Source organism: Agelaius tricolor, unplaced genomic scaffold (assembly GCF_023055355.1).
Source record: "Agelaius tricolor isolate 1412-34295 unplaced genomic scaffold, bAgeTri1.0.p SCAF_2, whole genome shotgun sequence".
Classification (NCBI taxonomy): Eukaryota; Metazoa; Chordata; class Aves; order Passeriformes; family Icteridae; genus Agelaius; species Agelaius tricolor.
In genome coordinates, this window is record NW_027269262.1 from 73,845,454 (window position 1) to 73,863,155 (window position 17,702).

Here is a 17,702-nt window from a genome sequence, read left to right on the forward strand (position 1 = left end):
ACCCGGGGAGAAACCACTTCCCTCCCTGCACTGCAGGCCTTGAGTATGGTCATTAGCTCACACACTCGTTTGCACTCTTGGGGTAGCAACACTCAACATTTTCCCCTCTGGTATCCATGGAGAGAGATTAGCACTCCTGTATTTCATTAGCCAGGAGTGCTAAGTAATCCACCAACTTGTGGAAGGAGTAAAAACACTGAGGTTAATGTATTTGGTGAGGCTCTGTTGAATGGTTGGGGTATTTTGTTTCAGTATAGCATAAGGAAAGCAGCTGTCACCTTGATTATAGTGCCCTCGGTAATCTGACACTTCAGCTAGCCCCAACTTCAGACAGCTCCCCCCTCCATCTGAGTGAACACAGTTACTGATCACTTAAACAGACAAATGGTCATTGGCACAAAATAAGTTTTGAAGCGAGGCTGTAGATCAGAGGAGGAGCAATTTGCACTCATCATTCCCATCCTTCCGCAGTCAGAAGGGAGAACACGGAAGTTTTCCAAGAAAATCCAAAGAACAGAGAGAAATGCCAAGCTGTAACATTTGGCTCCACACACTCACTTTCCAAAAAGCAAAGGCAGTGAGGGATGCAGTGCTCAAATGATCCATGTCTGCTTAAACGCTTGGTTTGCGTGCTCCAGGGCTGTCGAATGGACACAGCTGATGAGTCAAAGATGGAATTAGCATGCCTGATACAACAACTCTTTTCCAGCCCAAACCAGTCACCTCCAGGCTTCTCCTTTAATTAAGGTCTGGCCAAGACATGTCAGCAGTTCAGCATCCCCTTCCTGCCAACAGCTCTGCCAATACTTTGGTCACTCACAACCAACTCCTCCCCACTCCCTCTTTTTCATTGCTGTGAGCTGAGTGAGCAGGATACCTGAGAGTGGGCAAAGGCCCAGAGTCAGCCCAGATTTTCATCTACCTTTTCTTCGGCTCTTGGATCTTGTACTTGCAATACGAGACTGAAGAGCCCTGCCAATGCTAACAGTTACCTTTTGTGCCTGATAGCACAAAAGCAGCAGGAGGGAAAGAAAAAAATCAGTCTAATGAGGTTGGAAGCACAAGAGATTGCAAAGAAAAAGAGCAAATAAATAACTTAAGGTATAAATTACAATTAAGTGCACTACAGTTACCATGTACTGTGCAGTATTGTTCAGAAATATCACCAGCACATATTAAAACACCCCACACTGAACAAAAAGCAATACTTCTGGTAGGAAACTGGTAGTCTTACACCACCACCGTGGTGATAATGGCATGAGAAATTGCACAAGTGACAGGTCAGACAGAATTTAAAAGCCTTCAGTTTGTGTTGCTCTGTTAGTTTTTATCTTCTCACAGAAACAGTCTACACCAATACAGACAATAACACAGAGCACTGCCCATCCCTGCAGTACACTCTATTTTGTCACTGTTGAAAAATAAATTTGTTTTCTCCCTATTTTCTTTTGAAGACAAAAGTCCATTAAGACATGTCTTCCATCTGCTTTGATTTACTCAGAGGAAAGTCAAAGCACTTATGCTTTATGCTTTAACTGATAAATTTACATAGCTACACGGACAATGCCTTATAATTTCATTATTTATTTCCCTTGAAAAGAAAGCAAAACTTTTATTTATAAGCTGCTTTACATTTTAGAGGTTTTCACTAAAATAGAAGTTCAGCATAATACAAAGCCTTTACTCACAGGTATAGAGCCAGCACTGAACTTCAATTAACCACAAAAAATAAAAAATTAATCCAGCAAATAAAAAGAAGTCTTAAGGAAGGCTAACTGACAACTGCAAAACACAGGAGGACATGTCTCTGATAAACTGAATGTCTTTTCTGTTAAGCTGAGCACTGTATTTACCACCTGGCCTGCAAGGGCTGCTTTTATTCAAAAGCTCTGCAGTACAATATATGCACATGTAGAGGATGAAGACTTTATCATTGAAACCTTCTGCAAGAAATTAGGGGAATGAGAAAGACTCACACACTTCTGCAGCAAAATTAGGTCAGGACGCCTTTGAACGGCTCCATTTGAAGGCTGTGCCAGACTTCAGATCAAATACTTTTTAGTGCATTAGGCCCAACGGCTTAAGAGATGAACTTCTATACTGCTGATAATTATTACTGGTATTATGCACTGCTGCTTCCCTCTCCACCTGTGGATAATTATAAATAGCCTAGATTTTCCAGTCCCTGACATATGCCACTTGGTTAACAGCACTTCCAAAACCTATCCTTTATAACCACAGGTCACACATTCCAAATATGACAACCACGTAACTCCACAGAGATTGCTAAATCATGGCTTACCCCACACATGCTCTTATCTAAATGCTTCCTGAATATAGAGAGATGGCTAAATGGCATTAGCATCACAGTAATTAATGATGTGAAGCTGGAAAGTGCCAAGCTGGCAATTCAAATGCAAACCTGCCTCTGCCCTCCTGTGCCTAGGTACAGCCCTGGACTGTGCAACCAGGGAACATCACTGCCAATGGCTCCATCACTTCCTGATGGGGCTGGTGCTCTCCTCCATGCCAGCTCTTGCTCCTGATGGCCTTCAGGGCTATCTGCAAATAAAACAGTCCAGCAGCCATGCAGGGAGGGAAAAGGCCACAGAAATGTCCCCAAATATATAAAGCAGTTAATTATACACCTCTTCCCTGCTCAGCTTCACTGTTCACACCCTGAGGAATAGGCAGTAGAGCCCACCAGATCCATATTCAGTCATGTTTGTGGAAATTTTAATTTAAAAAAAAAAATCAATCTATAAATAACCTGCAACAATGCCTAGACATTAAAACTATTTCATCGCGTCATTCAGAATTTTAAGTCTTTGAAAATTCAGACTTTTCCTCAGGTTTTTTAAGCTCTTAAAATTCACAGCTGAATTCACTCTAGCAAGCTTGGTCCTTGGGAGGGTTGTTAAGATACACCAAAACATCCTACTCTAGTTTCCTACTGCTCCTTGTTTTGCTCCCCTGTTAGGTGACACTACTAATTGTACAGCTGCTACAGCTAGCTGCCAGAGACTGCTCTAAGGAGGTTTTCCAATTAGATTAGCTGAATTGAATAATGAGAGAGAGAGAGAGACAGATTAGCTTTTTCTGTGCATCTCTAGGAAGCCATAGAGAAATCCCCAAAAATACTCTTGCTAATCCTCCCTTAGGACCCTCCATCTCTGATCACAAATACAGAAATGCCATGTGAGCAACTTTACTATGTGGAAACTATGCCAGCTCCGAGTGTCTGTGCAGCAACAACCTTCATGACAAAGGATCCTACCTACTTTTTTAAAGAATGACAGTGTCTGCCAGAAGTTCTTCTCAGTCCTCATCAGTTTCCTCAAGTCAAATACATTTACCCATGTAATCCAGAGGAGGCAAGCCTCAGATGTTCGGTGAAACAACAAGAAATGGCAAAAAAGAATCACAGAGACTCCTACCTGTACATTACAGAACCACCACATTTCTTTCTCTAAAGTAAGGGGATTTTTTGTCATAACCTAAAGCTCCCAAATTCTTTCAGTGCAGATAGAGGAGGTCAGAGGAAAAAACTCAAAAATTAAATACTGACTGGCACATGAAGTCAGTACCATCATAAAATATTCAGAAACGCAGAAGACTTCTTTAACCCACAGATAACATTAATGGTTCTCAAAAAAGTGTCAGAAAATCTACATCACTATTAAGCTTATGTCACCAGGCAGAAGAACAATTCAAGGTGTCCACCAGAAGAGACCAACATCAAAATGCCAAGTCACCAGCTTTTGGTTAAATAGGAGAGAGATGGTCAGGCTTTTCAAGCTGTGAATTATCGTAAGAACAAAAACAAAAGAAAAGAAAGGTATTTTCCCTTTTCTAATGCCCTAGAGTTGTGAAATAGACAAGAAGTGGCATTTTCATGGCAGCAATACTATTAAGAGTACTATCTCAAACCATTTTGAATCAATTGCTCTGTGTTACCAGGAGCTCAGAAGTTCCCTCCATCAGGGAGAGCCAAGGTCATGGGGACACAATGTCATGGACTGCCTCTCCACCACAGCAGAAAGGTTTTTTATTACTGAGCCTGAGCCCCACCAAAGGCAGAGATCCCCCTTGCAGACACAGCCCTGCTCCTCAACAGGGCATGGCTGGCTGGGCTAAACAGCACCAGAGAAAAACATCTGCAATAGGCAGTGTGAGTGGAGACAATGAGCCAACTCCCCTTCAAGGCCCTGCCTTCTCCGGCACCTGCAGACTTAAAGGAGGTTAAGTCTGTTTTTACCAGGTGGCCAGGGAACCTACTTTCCTCTCCCTCAAACACTGCACAGTGACCATCAAGCAATATTGAGATATCAAAACATTATCTAAACACCAATCATGAGTCTTCATTATTTAAGGCTGTGAAATAATGCATCTCTTTATAGTCAGTTATCAGACTTGTTCCTTCTTCCAACACCTTTCATAGCATTCCTCTCCTCTGCAAACCAACAGATGCTCTGTGATGCAGGAAGGGCCACAGCTCCTACCAGAAGAGCAAAAACCATCTCATAGTTTGCCAGAGGGCTTGGCCACTGCCAAACTCCCTGAAAATTTCTGGAGACATCTGTCATGCTTCCATGCAGCAGACAGGTATGTCCACTGAAATATTTTGGTCAAAAGCCATAAAAAGGCAAATTCAATCGCAACACAGACAATTTCTGCTGAGTCAGGAGTCCAGTCAGGTCACAGCAGCTCTGGTGGGACCTCCCAGCCTGGTCAGGTCGCATACAGACCTATGCTAACCACTGTTCCTGGCTTTTCTTCTTAAACCCAAATTTTTCCATCTCATTCACATTTTGCAGTGATGACCATGCCGGTCCCCTTACCAGGGCTTTGAGGGCAGAGAAAAGGCTGTGCTGGAGAATCAAACCAAAAGCACCAATGGGAGCTACTGAGGATCAAATCAGACACATGGGGGAAAATTTATGAAACTGCTGTATTAAATTACAAGTGAAGAAACAAACAAAAAAAAAAAAATTAAAATAACACCTTTTTGTTTAAAGCTTTTCTTCCTAGTAAGTAAAGGCAGAGAGGTTGCCCCTTCCACACTAATTCAGGCCAAGAAAATTATTAACACAATTTTGAGAGAAATTTTGTTCTGTTTATTTAACTGGGAAGCATGTTCTCTGGGGCATTTCTTGTCCTGACACTTGAAAGACACACACACACAACAGAATAAAAAAAAATAAAAAGTATGTAAAATAGAGCTCCATACAGAATAAAGTTCTATATAAAACACATAAACACACAAAGTTTCAAAGACCTTTCAAGCTAGAACTGCAACAGCTGGAGAGAGGTCAGTGCTGAATGCTCTGTGGAAGACAGTCTCTGTGAACACATAATTTCAAAAGTACCCCAAGAGGTTTCACTTCATGACATTTTAGATATCATATTGGAAAAAAAAAACAGCCTTCATGGATGAGAAATAATCAAAGAGCACATGTCTGGAAAATCATAAACAGCTTCACCAAAGACAGGAATTTAGAATATACACATGGCACTTTAATAACTTTTTCTGTCTATCTCCAGGACTAGCCATTTTTCTTGTTATACAATGGAGAAGGAGATTTGAGAGTTGCAGATGCTACATATGCTTAAGCTACCAATTATTCTAAAGCATTAATCTTCTAACTTTGGGCACTGCCTCAGCAGTTCCTGAGAACTTTACACGTTCCCTCAATGACATTTACACAAGCTCGTAATGAACACAACCAAATTCCACACACGCTGTTCATGGACGCTTCTTCTCCTTGCTGCAAAAACTTTCCTTTGTGCTTGCACTGCCACCACCAGCAAGTACCAAGTGCCTCTGAGCTCCCAAATGGGAGAAGATTCAGTCCCCAGACAGGACAGGAGCTAAAGGTTTTGCAATCTGCCTTCCACAAAAATCATCAGAATCTTGCTTCTCAGCAGCATTATCTTATGCACATCTTTGCTGTAGGAACTACACATTATTATTATTTATAGGGCTAAGGCATATCTATTTTTATTTACACAATGTCACAAATTTATATTCAACAGAAGCTCAATTTCTGGCTGTCCCAAAGATGGTGTGTTTCCATTGCTGTGAACTACCTTCACCTTTCCGCTTTGCTTCCCTTGCAGGCTTTCATTTTGAATTATAAGAACAGCATTAATGTCACACCTCAGTGACTACGTGCTAGAACATGGAACCACACTTGAAAAGGATTTGAATGGAAAGGCTTTGTGGATGCTTTCCCCTGGTAAACAGTTTAAGTGACATCCTGATTCTGGAATCTCCAGAGTGAGCACAAATAAACAACCTGGAAAAGGAAGAATCTGTCTTCTGGACATCGCTCATTTCTGCAGCCTGCAACACACACAATGTATTCAAATCCATTTCTAGCCTTCCCCTGCAGACCCCAGTCCAAAAAGCAAACAGGACTCAGCTCTTAAAGCCAAAAGATATCAAGTGGGTGGGGTTTGGCTGTGCCCTTCAGGTACTGTGTCCAGCCAGCTACTTCTGCAGATACTGAACAATCAACACAGCTGGAATTAATACAGCTCAGCCCAGAGAAAGAGGAAAGCTTGCTTCTACTTGTACAATTAATGGAAGGACATATGAGAAGAGATCCTGTTGAAGGTGGGAGAGGAAAGACCTGGTTAGGTTATTCATTCATGTGGCAGCAAGTATGATGCATTTTTTTGTTTTCTATTGAAGCATCCTTAGTCTTGAGGCTACACTGGTCATGCACCCAACTGCTCCCTGGGAAGTACTTCACCTCCCAGGCTATATTGCTTTAGCAGCACTCTTTCCTACAGCTCTGTGAGAATCAGTCCTCTCAGTCCACACAGACAGTCACACCTCTGAAATACACTTCAGATAACAGGGATGGGTCACCTCACACCAATCTCAAAGGTGACAAGTGACTTCCATTAGTGTGGAAGCACCTCTAGAGAAAATTATGCATTATTACGGTTAATCAAATGGGAACAAAAGATGTCTGACAACATAATATTTAAATACAGACAATATATTCTGGTTGTTAATCACAATGCTGGCTTCTGAACATTTTGATTCTGTGCCTGTGCATACCACAGGCTATTTGACCTTCTGTAAGTCCCTTTGTCTCCTTACTATTAATAAAAGTACAATGTATTTATCTTCACCCTCACAACTCAAACACAGCCAAACAGGTTTTTATTTGAACTTCCCCAAATCAATTCACCTTGGGAACAAAACAATTTAGCTTAGAAGGGAGATTTCTGAAGAAGTTGTTTATATATAAACTAAAAATAGTGATTTAAGATGGAGCAGACCAGCTCAGGGTTTAGTTAAGCACAGCTTATATATACTACACTCTAATAGCCTATCTATGGACAAGGCCAATTTCTGCAGATTCATCACCACCCTATTAGTCATTATTTCACTTTAAATGAAACTGCTGCTTGAGACATCAACAAAAATAATTTGCTCAGCGCAAATGCACTTGTTGCAAATGGCTGTTAAATGCTGCATTTTCTCCCACTGCAATCAGTATTCCAGTACTTCTGAGGATTACACATATTCTGTTTTTCTGCCTAAATATCTAGTATGCTTTTGAAAGCATCCCCCAGGGCTGAGCTAATCAAGAAAACAACATACATACAGAGAACTGTCATTATTAGAGGGTCAAACACCAATGCAGTCTGTACTCCAGAGCTTGGAAATTATACTTCAATGTGAGCAGGAGAAATAATGTTCCCAAATCACTGAATAGTGTCATGTAACCTATGAATAAATTACTAGTCCTGAAAAGATTATAGATAGCAATTTATTACCATCTTGTAAGCTTGAAGTGAAGATAACCAAACAACAGGCTGTTCACAGAACAGCCTCCAGTAATTCTCTCATGCTTCCTACAACACTGACTGCAAAGTGACTTGAATGTGGACCAAATCACTTGCTTATGACTTGTGCATCCTCTCTCAAATGCAGCAGCACAGAGGGCATCTTTATGATTCAGACTCAAGTAGGGTCTTATATGAGGCTTCAAATAAGCTTGCCAATCTCAAATACAACATTTATGTTAAAAATCATAGTCTGTCAAATCTATTCCGAAGACAAAAGAGCACTTCTCCATAACTAGACAAGAGCTCTTTGTTCAGCCATTGAGCCTTACTAAAGCCTGCAATTCTTTGCCATAAGCAAGATGGTTAAATTGCTCAATGGCAAAAGTCAATTTGGTGAGAAAATGTAATTAATAAATGCCATCTATATGCCTCTGCTTGACATTTTATAAAGACAACTCGCCACAAAGAGCAGTGCAAATGGAGAACTCTGCAAACAACTGGCTCCTCTGCAGGCTCTTCTCCAAGCTCAGGAAGCCCTGCCAAAATGCCACGTTCCCCACCAAGGATGGAGGTAGCTCTCCACCATCCACCCCACCCTCCCAGAGGCATTAGATCATGGCTGTGTGTTTGACATGTGACTTCTCATGCCTTGCACCTCTAATAGCCAAGAAATTAGGTCTTTATCTTGTCATCCTGAGATTACACTTAATTTAGGACTACAGAAATTTAGATCCACCAAATCTCCAAGCAAAATCCAGACTTACTCCGACACTCCAAAGTCCACCATCTTTATTCCATTAGCTGCAGTAACTGTCTCAAACCTACCACAGAGGTGTTACCTGCCCAAGAACCACAATCCCTGCACCCAACTTCAAACCCTAAGATATTTGTCCTGACTTGTTCCTGAAGATGATGCTCTCATCTACTTCTTTGATAAGGATCTAGGAAAAAATGCAGAGAAAACATCTCTGCACTTCAGGCCTCAATACTAAGTCAGTTCCAATGCAGACCTCAGGGCTAAGATACTAAAAAGAGGAACTTCAGTGTTTGATCTGGGGTCAAGATTCATCTGTTCTTTAATTTTTAAATGATAATCTAACCTGAGAGAGAAACCCATTTCCAGAAAGTAACTCCTGAGAACATCCATCTAAGGGGTGGCTGTAAAACCCAAGACTGGTGGCAAACCCCAGAGCTCCCCAGAATTTCCAGTACATGGCAGTGCAGGCAGCTGTTTGATGGCAGAACCCAGAAGTTCAGTCAGAGCAAGGGAAGCAAACAAGGCAGATTCCAGGTGTTGCCAAACCACAAAAAGCAATGGATGAACATTTATTAATTCTATAGTGAGAAGAAAAGGTACATGTGAATTGGAGGTGGGTAGAAATAAACGAAGACAGAAAAGACTTCCTCTCTTCTTTGGAACTTATTTGACAAAGCAAATTTAATGCACATGAGAGACACACACAGCATATAAATCTAAATACCAGCTATCTCTTCAGCCCTTCTTGTCCTCTAATTACTGTCTCTGAAGTCTGCCTTTTTCAAAAAAAACATTCCTCCTCTCCAGCACACTATCAATTTTCCAAATTCCAAAACCAAAGTAACCATTAGTAACAAATGTAGGGAAATTATAGCATCATGGTTCTCAAATACTAAATACTTCTGAAAAAATATACCAAATATCACCCTTGGGTCATCATTCAATGATTATATTTATGCTAACAACTCAGCAGTCAGATGCTTACACAAGAAACCGAAAGAACACTCAGGTGATGCCACGATGCTCTGTTTCACTGACAGTCCCAAATCCAGACCCACAGGCATGTACTGATGATGTGAAGCAGTCTCCAGACTCCAGAAGCTTCCTGGGGAGAGATGGACTCAACCTGCTGTGAGGAGAGCAGCACCATAACACTGCAGTATGCAGTACAACCTGCTAGCCAGCAAAGTTTCTCAGTGTGCACTTGCGCATGCAGAGAGGATGCGACTGTCACACAAGCTCTGGAAAACCATTTGTCCCACTGCTGCAAACCAGAACGAAACGGAAAGGTTTATCAGCCTCTTCCGAATGGGAGCTGACAACTACAGCTGGATACTTGGCACTGCTCTCTGGTGCTATTAAAATCAGCAAAAGCTGGCTCCCAGCATCATCAGGACTGGGCTCAGGGGCTCCACCTTTTAAAAGGTGCATCAGGCCTCTCACTCAGTTTTCCTTTTCTTTCCAACAGTTTCACGTCACTGTCTTTCCCTCTCTTATAAGCAAACCAAGAAACTTTTAAGGTAGCTAGAAAGCACATTTTTTGCCATTCAGCCAAGCCTGGGTGAATCCCCCATGTCCTTCCAGACCCACACAGGTTACCAGAACCCACTGTAATCTGATGTCTCACTTCACACTGCGCTGATGGCAGCAGAGCACTCTGCAAGCCCCAGCTGCAATCCACCAGCTTTGGTGTGGCTAACACTTGCCACCGTGTGCAGGCTGGCATTAACAGGTTGGGCTCCCTCTCTCCCTCTCCATCACAGCTCTGTCCCGAAGCAGCTGCTCCCCCGGGGGAGCTGGCCTGGCACGGCACGGCACGGCACGGCACAGCTGCGGTGCGACAGCCCACACCACGGCACACAAAGCACGCACCCAGCACCACAAACCACTCCCGGCGTCCTTCCGTGGCAGGTCTCACTTCCAGGGCATTCTTAACACAGTGCTAACATCTCCTTGGCCCACCCCAGTAAAAATGTTGGGTGGTTATGCAGACCAAACACAGGGAACCCATTGCTTTAAGAAATAAAATCTGCTGTAGCTTCCCGCTCCTCTGCTCAGAATTATTGTGGATAATTTACTTCATCAGAAACAAGATTTTTACAGTACGGTTTTGCCTAGATAATGATAAATAGTAGAATTTAAAAACATGAAGAAATTTAGAGCTAAATCCATTTGACAGTGGCATGGAGAGCTGGGAGGGTTTTTTAAGCACCCGTATAGAATTCTTCTTACGACAAGGACAGACTTCTGCAGAGAACACAGATTTGGCATCTGTCTTTTCCCAGAGACTGGTCTACAAAATCCTATCTTAAGGGACCATGAAGCTGCTGCCAGGTACAGTTAAAGGAAAAAGAAGGGAGGTGAAAGAAAAGGAGAAGGACCAACCTCCTTTTACTTTTTCAGCCCCTCCACGACTTTCTGGCAGCAGTAAGGGCGCTGCAGCAGAGCCAGGCAGGCTCCCCCCACCTCGCTCTCCCCCCTGCCCCCTGAACCACACCGCACGGGATATGCCCCAACAACCACCTCACACTGCCACAGTGCGTTCATCCTAAGGCAAAAACCCATCAAACTTAATACTCTGCTAATTACTGTGGCAGTTTAATAGCTACTCCACCATCAGAGAACTTCGTACTAACAGCATTTCTATAAAATTAAAGGATATTGTAGCTCATTAGCCAAGGGTGTTTCTGCAGCACAGTTATACTTAGCGGAAACAAAGGTCAGCGTTCTCCCCAACCCTTTTTAAATCAGTCTTTAAGAAAATGTTTTGCAATTGTACCCTTAGAAATCCCTAACGATGAGGCAGATTTTATGAAGGCTGTGACTTGGCTAATTTATACAACAGCTAGAGAACTTCAAAAGTTAACCCAAGCTAGTGACGTTATTTAGTTCAGTGAAGCGGCTCTTTTTAATTGGATTAAATTGTCATGGTTTTTTTTAAATTTCATATATTGAAACCTCAATTTATCATTTCCTAATATTTGCCCAAACACTGCATCAGTGTCATTTGCATACCCTTTCCCTCAAGACAATCTCAGATCCACAGAAAAGACGGAAACCGGCGGAAAAGACCAAAACCCTCTGGCCGGTCCTCGCCGGCTCCTGCCACGAAAGGGTGGGAGGCTCGCCGGAGAGAGGCTTTCCCAGAGGTACAAATCCCGGCAACAAAGCTAATTGCATTAAGCAGAGGGCCCAGTTAGCGAATACACTCGTGGCACGGAAAAAGTGTAAACAGCAGCATTATCCCGAGCACCTCACGGCGAGCCCCTGAGGAAGGGCCGGCCGGGTGCGCAGCAGGCTCGGGCTCCCCGGAGCCGGGGCTGGCCGGGAGGCGCGCAAGGCGTTCTGTCTGAGGGCTCTGGGAGCTCCTGAGCCGCGCAGCCTGGGGTACTTGCTGCCTTTTTTCTCTTTTTAGCCACGAGCCGTGAGGAGTGGATTTTGCAAGGGACGCTCCCACCTCACCGCCCGCGAAGCCGGGGGAGGCGGCGATGTCCTCGGGCGGCCGCTCGGACACGGGGCGGCCCGGCGGCTCCCGGCGCTGCTCCGGGACGGGGCACAAGCCCCCGCTCCCGGACCCAGCCCCGCGCCGCGGCCCCTCGGGCGCCCCACGGCCGCCGGGCAGCCGCCCCTCCTCCGGAGAGGCAGGGAGAGAGGCACCGGGGGGGCTCCGGGGCCGGCTGGCGGCTGGGTCGTCGCGGCAAACTTCGGCCGAGGTTCGCTGGAGGGCGGCAGGGTGCTCCGCTGCGGCAGGGTGGTCCTCTCGGCTTCGTGGGGATGTTTAGGGTTTTGTTGTTTTTCGGGGGTTTGGTTTTTCTTTTTCTTTTTTTTTTTTTTTTTTGGGGGGGGGGGGGTAGGTGTGTGTCTCGCTTTCTTTTTCTGGCGGATGGGACGGAATGGTGCCTGCCGTTTGCAGCCCGCTCAACTATCAACAGATGCCCCCCGAGCCAGCCCAGTGCCCGCGGACGGCGATGCCACGGGCCAAGGCTCAGGCTGCGCGCCCCGCACTCCGCTGGCAGAACCAAGCCGGCCGCCCTCGTCCCGTCCCGTCCCGTCCCCTCCCGCGGGGCTGCCGCCGCCCTCTCCCCTCTGCCCCGGCACTCACCGGCTGCCCGGAGGCGCAGGCCACGAAGCTGACGGTGAGCGCCAGCCACACGCCCCGCATTATTCCCGCGGAGCCGGCGCGGCGGCCGCCGGGGGCCGGTCACAAAGGAGAAACCGGGGGCCGGCGGCGCTCGGCAGCGCCCGAGGGGCGCGGGGCAGGGCCGGTGGCGCCCCGGATCCGGCCCGCCGCGCTCCTGCCGCGGGGCTCCGCGCTGCGCTCCGGCGCTGCCCGGCGGGCCCGGTGCTCGCGGCGCTGGGGCGCGCGGGCTGCAGGCTGCGCGCTGCCGGCTCCGCCGCCCTCCCTCCGCCCCGAGTGCGCGGCGGCGGCGCCGCGGCTCCCAGTTAAACCCCGCAGAAATTCCTGCAGGATTACAACACAGATTGGCAGCTCCCCCAGCCAGTGGAAAGAAGCAGCGCGCAGCCACCGCCGACTCTCGCCCCTCGCAAATTCAAGCAACTTTCCCCCCCTCCCTCCTCCTCCTCCTCCTCCTCCGCCCTCGTCTCCCCTCTCTCGTCCTCCCCCCCAGTGGAAAACATGAGCAGCGCCGCGGACCGACTGGACCGACTGAGAGAAGGCTGGCCCCGTATAAAAGCGGGGACGTGGAAAGGCTCCCCCTTCGCAAGAGAAATCCGGCCGCGTGTTGTTAGCGCTGTGCTGCCGGGGCTCGCTCCGCTGCTCCGCGCCACCCTCCCCGGTTAGCCTCGGTGGCAGCTTCTAGTGTCAGAAAAACAGCAAAATGGAGGGGTCAAAAATCACGGGAAGCGGGGCTATCCCGAACATGCCAGCTCATTGTGAATACCCACTTAGCTTTTGCCTCAGGATTCATTTTTTTAGAGTTTTTCAGAGTTTTTTAGAACAAGAAGACTAGAAAGTTTTAAGAGTGAGGGGCGGTACAGTAAGAGAGGGCTGCGATTTGTAGCTAGTTACATGGATCCAGAAGCTGTCTTCAAAATAAATATTGCAGGAATTGACAGCACCAAGAATGTGTGCTCCAGAAGTCAAAACAAGAAGTCTTGCTACAACTAGTCCATGGTATTTCTCAACTGGGGAAAATGGGGCTTTTGCATAGCTTAGGAGCCTCAGTCCGATCCACTTACATGTGCCAGGATGTTACCACCACTGAACATGTACATACATGAGATCAGTCACTGGACATGGGAAAGGAGCAATAACCAGGAAAGCAAAATATCTCAGTCTCACTTGCAAACTACAACTGGTGATTCAAGTCAGAAGGTAGCAAACAGCATTTTATAGCCTGAATCAAATGGTCACAAGGACCATAATGGTCTCTTTTGTTTGAGCAAAATCTCTCTCTCTCAGAGGACCCAGGTCCCAGGGAGGGCAAGAAAAGCCCAGGGAGAAACCCTGGGGAGATGTTTTTCCCAGGCAGATGTTTTTCCGTGCCCTTCACTTTGCTTACCCTGTGCTCTTTGAAGGACTTTGGCCAACGGGTTGTGTTGAGATCCCAACCGCCTCCAGTTCCCAATCTGGTTGCCTTCCTATCAAAACAGGCATGCCATGTAAGAAAATAAAATAATCTGGCACAAGCAGTCTCTCACCCCACTCATCACTTTCCCAGCCTCTCCCAGACGAACACATCCCTGGCGATCCCTGCACAGTGTGGGCACAGTGGCTGGGTCTGTGCTGGGACAAGGCAGGACCCTTCTCCTCAGAGAGGGGGGTGGCCATGCCTGGATTGCTCTTACTGTGTGCAGCCCACTCCCAGGAACGTGATACCTCTCAGCAGTTACCACACTTGCTATTTCTAGATCCACCTTCTGGACATGCCATGTCATTGATTTTTAGGCTGCATTCCCCACTGCAATCCTACCAGATTTTCAGTGGTCTGCTCCTTGTTGGTGTCACACACACAGATTGTTTAATATATTCCTTATATTAAACAGATTGTTTAATATAATCTTTCTCCTTCAAAGTATGTTGCAAATACTTAAAACCTAATTCTGTGTATCCTCTTCTTTTGTAGGCAGCCGGATTTCAATTCAACTAAGCAACATTTTCAGCACTGTTTGATGTGGGTGAGTGAAGTACAGTGAAGAAAAGGGAATAAAATTCCGTTTGGGCAAAATCTGTAGGACCTCACATAGATGTGGGGTCTTACAGGCAGCCCAGTCTGCAGGGAGGGAAGAAATGAAGAGGTTGATACTTGCACCCAGTCAAGGGGGAAATAGAAAAAGCATTCCTTAACAGTAGGAAAACAGAACACCACATTAGAAACAAAAAACATGAAAGAGCAAATGTGAAGACAAAGATGCTGCATACAGGAAGCATCCTAAGGGTCATCAGACACCAAGGGGCAGGTGATTTACTACATTAGAGTATTTTTTTTAGCATTCTTGAACATTTTTTTAGTGTTCTTTAACAGGCATGTCTTTTAACTTACAAACCAAGCTTAGCTTTACTTCAATGTTACAATGCATGATTATCAGGGTTTTACATACTTGGCAGAATATATCACAGATCAAAATATCATCTGCAAGAAACAAGGAGAAGGCCTTTCTCAGGCAAAGATGATGGGAACAAATGGGCTCCTCATGGACCACCAGTATTCTTATGGGCAGTGCCCTTGAAAGATCTGGGGCTAAGACCTACAAAACCTCCAAATCCTTAAGCCTCTGTGGGGACGATGTCTGATGCCAAACATGAAGATAGACACAACACATAATTGCTAGAAGGAGCAGAGCTAAAGACCAGAAGCCAGACAGATGATTTGAAAAGATAGAAGTGAGCATGAGAATTAAAAAATAGAAAACAATTAACCCTTGTAGTTCACAGAAATAACAAAATATTATCCTGTATCCCACTTACTCCCTGCCCACTCTCCTGAGTCTTCCATCTGAGAAGAGCATTAAGAGTATTTCCACATGTGGTCCCATGGAGAAGCAGCTGCAGGCCTGGGCATTTCTACACAGACTGTCAGGCAGTGTTCCCCATGTTGCCTTTGTGTCACCCTGGGTACCCCCAGCCCTGCAGGGCACAGGCCACCCTGTCACCACACTCACATTGAGTTTAACCAGGCAGGAGTGGGATTCAGGTGAGATTAAGGGACAAACTTCACCAAAGGCCATTTTTTTTTTTCAAAATATGTTATATGCTGGAAGGATGCAAGAAGACCTCAAGTGTAGCATGTGCTGTGTGGTGATCAACTACAGAAGACCCAAATGTCCAGCAAATTTAGAAATTCAGTTTTGGGTCACTCCTAAGGGGAGTGTTACTGGAATTTTAGGGAAGAGTCATGATTAGAAATACAGAGGAACTGTTCTGAAAGCAAGTTGGGAAATCATGGGAACAAGTTTCCAGCCTATGACTGCCGAGGCAACATTGAGGATAAATGTGCATCACAATTTTTTTGAGTGCTTCCCAAGCATTTATTTTTTCATGGCCAATCCTGCAGGTGACTTACACAACCAGCAGGGCTAAGGAAAGGGATCTACATGGGGAGGAGAGTTCCTAATCATGCCATTTCTTTTTATTGATATTATTCTATGTAATACAAGTTGTGGTTGAGAATGCTTGACCCAAAGCACAGCCCTGGGCCTCACACTGCAGTGAGTGACAAGGTGGTGTTGACCGGAGCTGTTTGTTATGTAAATGACTGATTTGTTGTATTTGTTGTATTTGACTGGTTGTATTTGTGCCCAGGATGGGAAAGACTTGGCATCACATTCAAAGATCATAAGAGGGGTCAAATTTTCTCAAATAACTTATTCAAAGAAAGACAGAACCTGTGAAAAGGAAAAATACAGCTGACGTTAAATCTGTTTGAAGCCACACTAACAATGACCTGAAAAAACTTGGTAAGATGTGTTGGTAGGACAGTTCAAAGAGATTTATTACCACATCCCCAAACTCCCAAATTTTATCCTTCTAATTTAAGAACAATAGAACTGCTCATCTCTTCTACAGAAACATTTCTAAGTAATATTATTCAATGTAATATTTTTAAGTGCAGTTGTGTTCATTTCTGTAGTATAATCTGAGTTCAGGGATGTGGTAGAATGGAACTGTTACTTATGGGGCCATTGAACCACAGGAGAGGTGCCAGCAATTTTTGGTAACACATCAATGACTGATTCTTTTCTGCATCAGTTCTTAACAGTGTAATTACATGAACATGCATCCTTCCTCAACAGGCTCTTGTTCTAAAGGGTAGTTCTTCTGAGCAGCCCCAGAATACCTTAGGACATACTTGCTTCTCTTTGATCCAGAGGCCTCTTTTGCTCTGCAGTTTCTGAATCATAGACATATGCAGGTTATTTAATTTTTATTGTATCTATAGTTTTACTTTGGTTAGATAAGAAGTTCAAAACATGTCTGCACAAAACCAGGCATCCCTGATAGCTGAAACAACCACGCAGCAGGAGCTAAGGGCATTGCTGAGCAACCAGTGCTTGTTGTGTCTGCTGTGGCACCTCTGGGGCTGCACAGCTGGACTGTATGGGGTTTATAGTGATAGGCTTTATATGAATGCAGCAGAAAGCCTGAGCATGGCCTGCAACAGCTGACAACAGAAACATGCAGCTGACAAAACTTTATTTTGTTAATTTTTCATAGACAAGTATAGCAGTAGGGAGACATAATAAGAAAATAAAAGGCTGGCATTAAAGGCAGAGCACAAGCAGCAGCCTCCTCCGAGATGGTGGGTTGGGTGAAACAGTCCAGAAGTAGCCTGCAAATGGGGCTGGTTTGTGTTTGTCACTCTGCAACAGAAGGAGTGACTATCCGTGCCAAGAGACAGAGCCATGCACCTGGGCTGGGGGCTTTGCTGCAATGAGGGGATGCAGGGGGATGTGCAGGGCAGCAGGGGGATCTGGAGTCATCTGTGCTCATTGAGAATGGTGTCAGCCAGCTTTCCAGGAGAGCTACTTTCAGAAAGCCCCAACCTCTACCTAGAGGGGAACATCTGAACCAGTCATTAATCCAGATTCAAAGATGGCCTTTACACCTGGCATTGAAGTCCAGCTTTGGCAGCACTCCTGGAGTAGGGCTCATTCCCTGCCATTCAGCAACTCGCTG

At 45.3% G+C, this 17,702-nt stretch overlaps 1 protein-coding gene across 1 annotated transcript in view; it reads right to left on the reverse strand.

Annotated features, from left to right (window-relative positions):
- The window catches only part of SDC2 (syndecan 2), a 59,600-nt gene extending 46,609 nt beyond the window's left edge, over window positions 1-12,991 (reverse strand). The window contains exon 1 of the mRNA XM_071421544.1: window positions 12,669-12,991. Coding sequence (XP_071277645.1) covers window positions 12,669-12,728 — 60 coding nt within the window. The 5' untranslated portion in view covers window positions 12,729-12,991. The remainder of the gene's footprint in view (window positions 1-12,668) is intronic.
- Window positions 12,992-17,702: the final 4,711 nt, after the last annotated feature.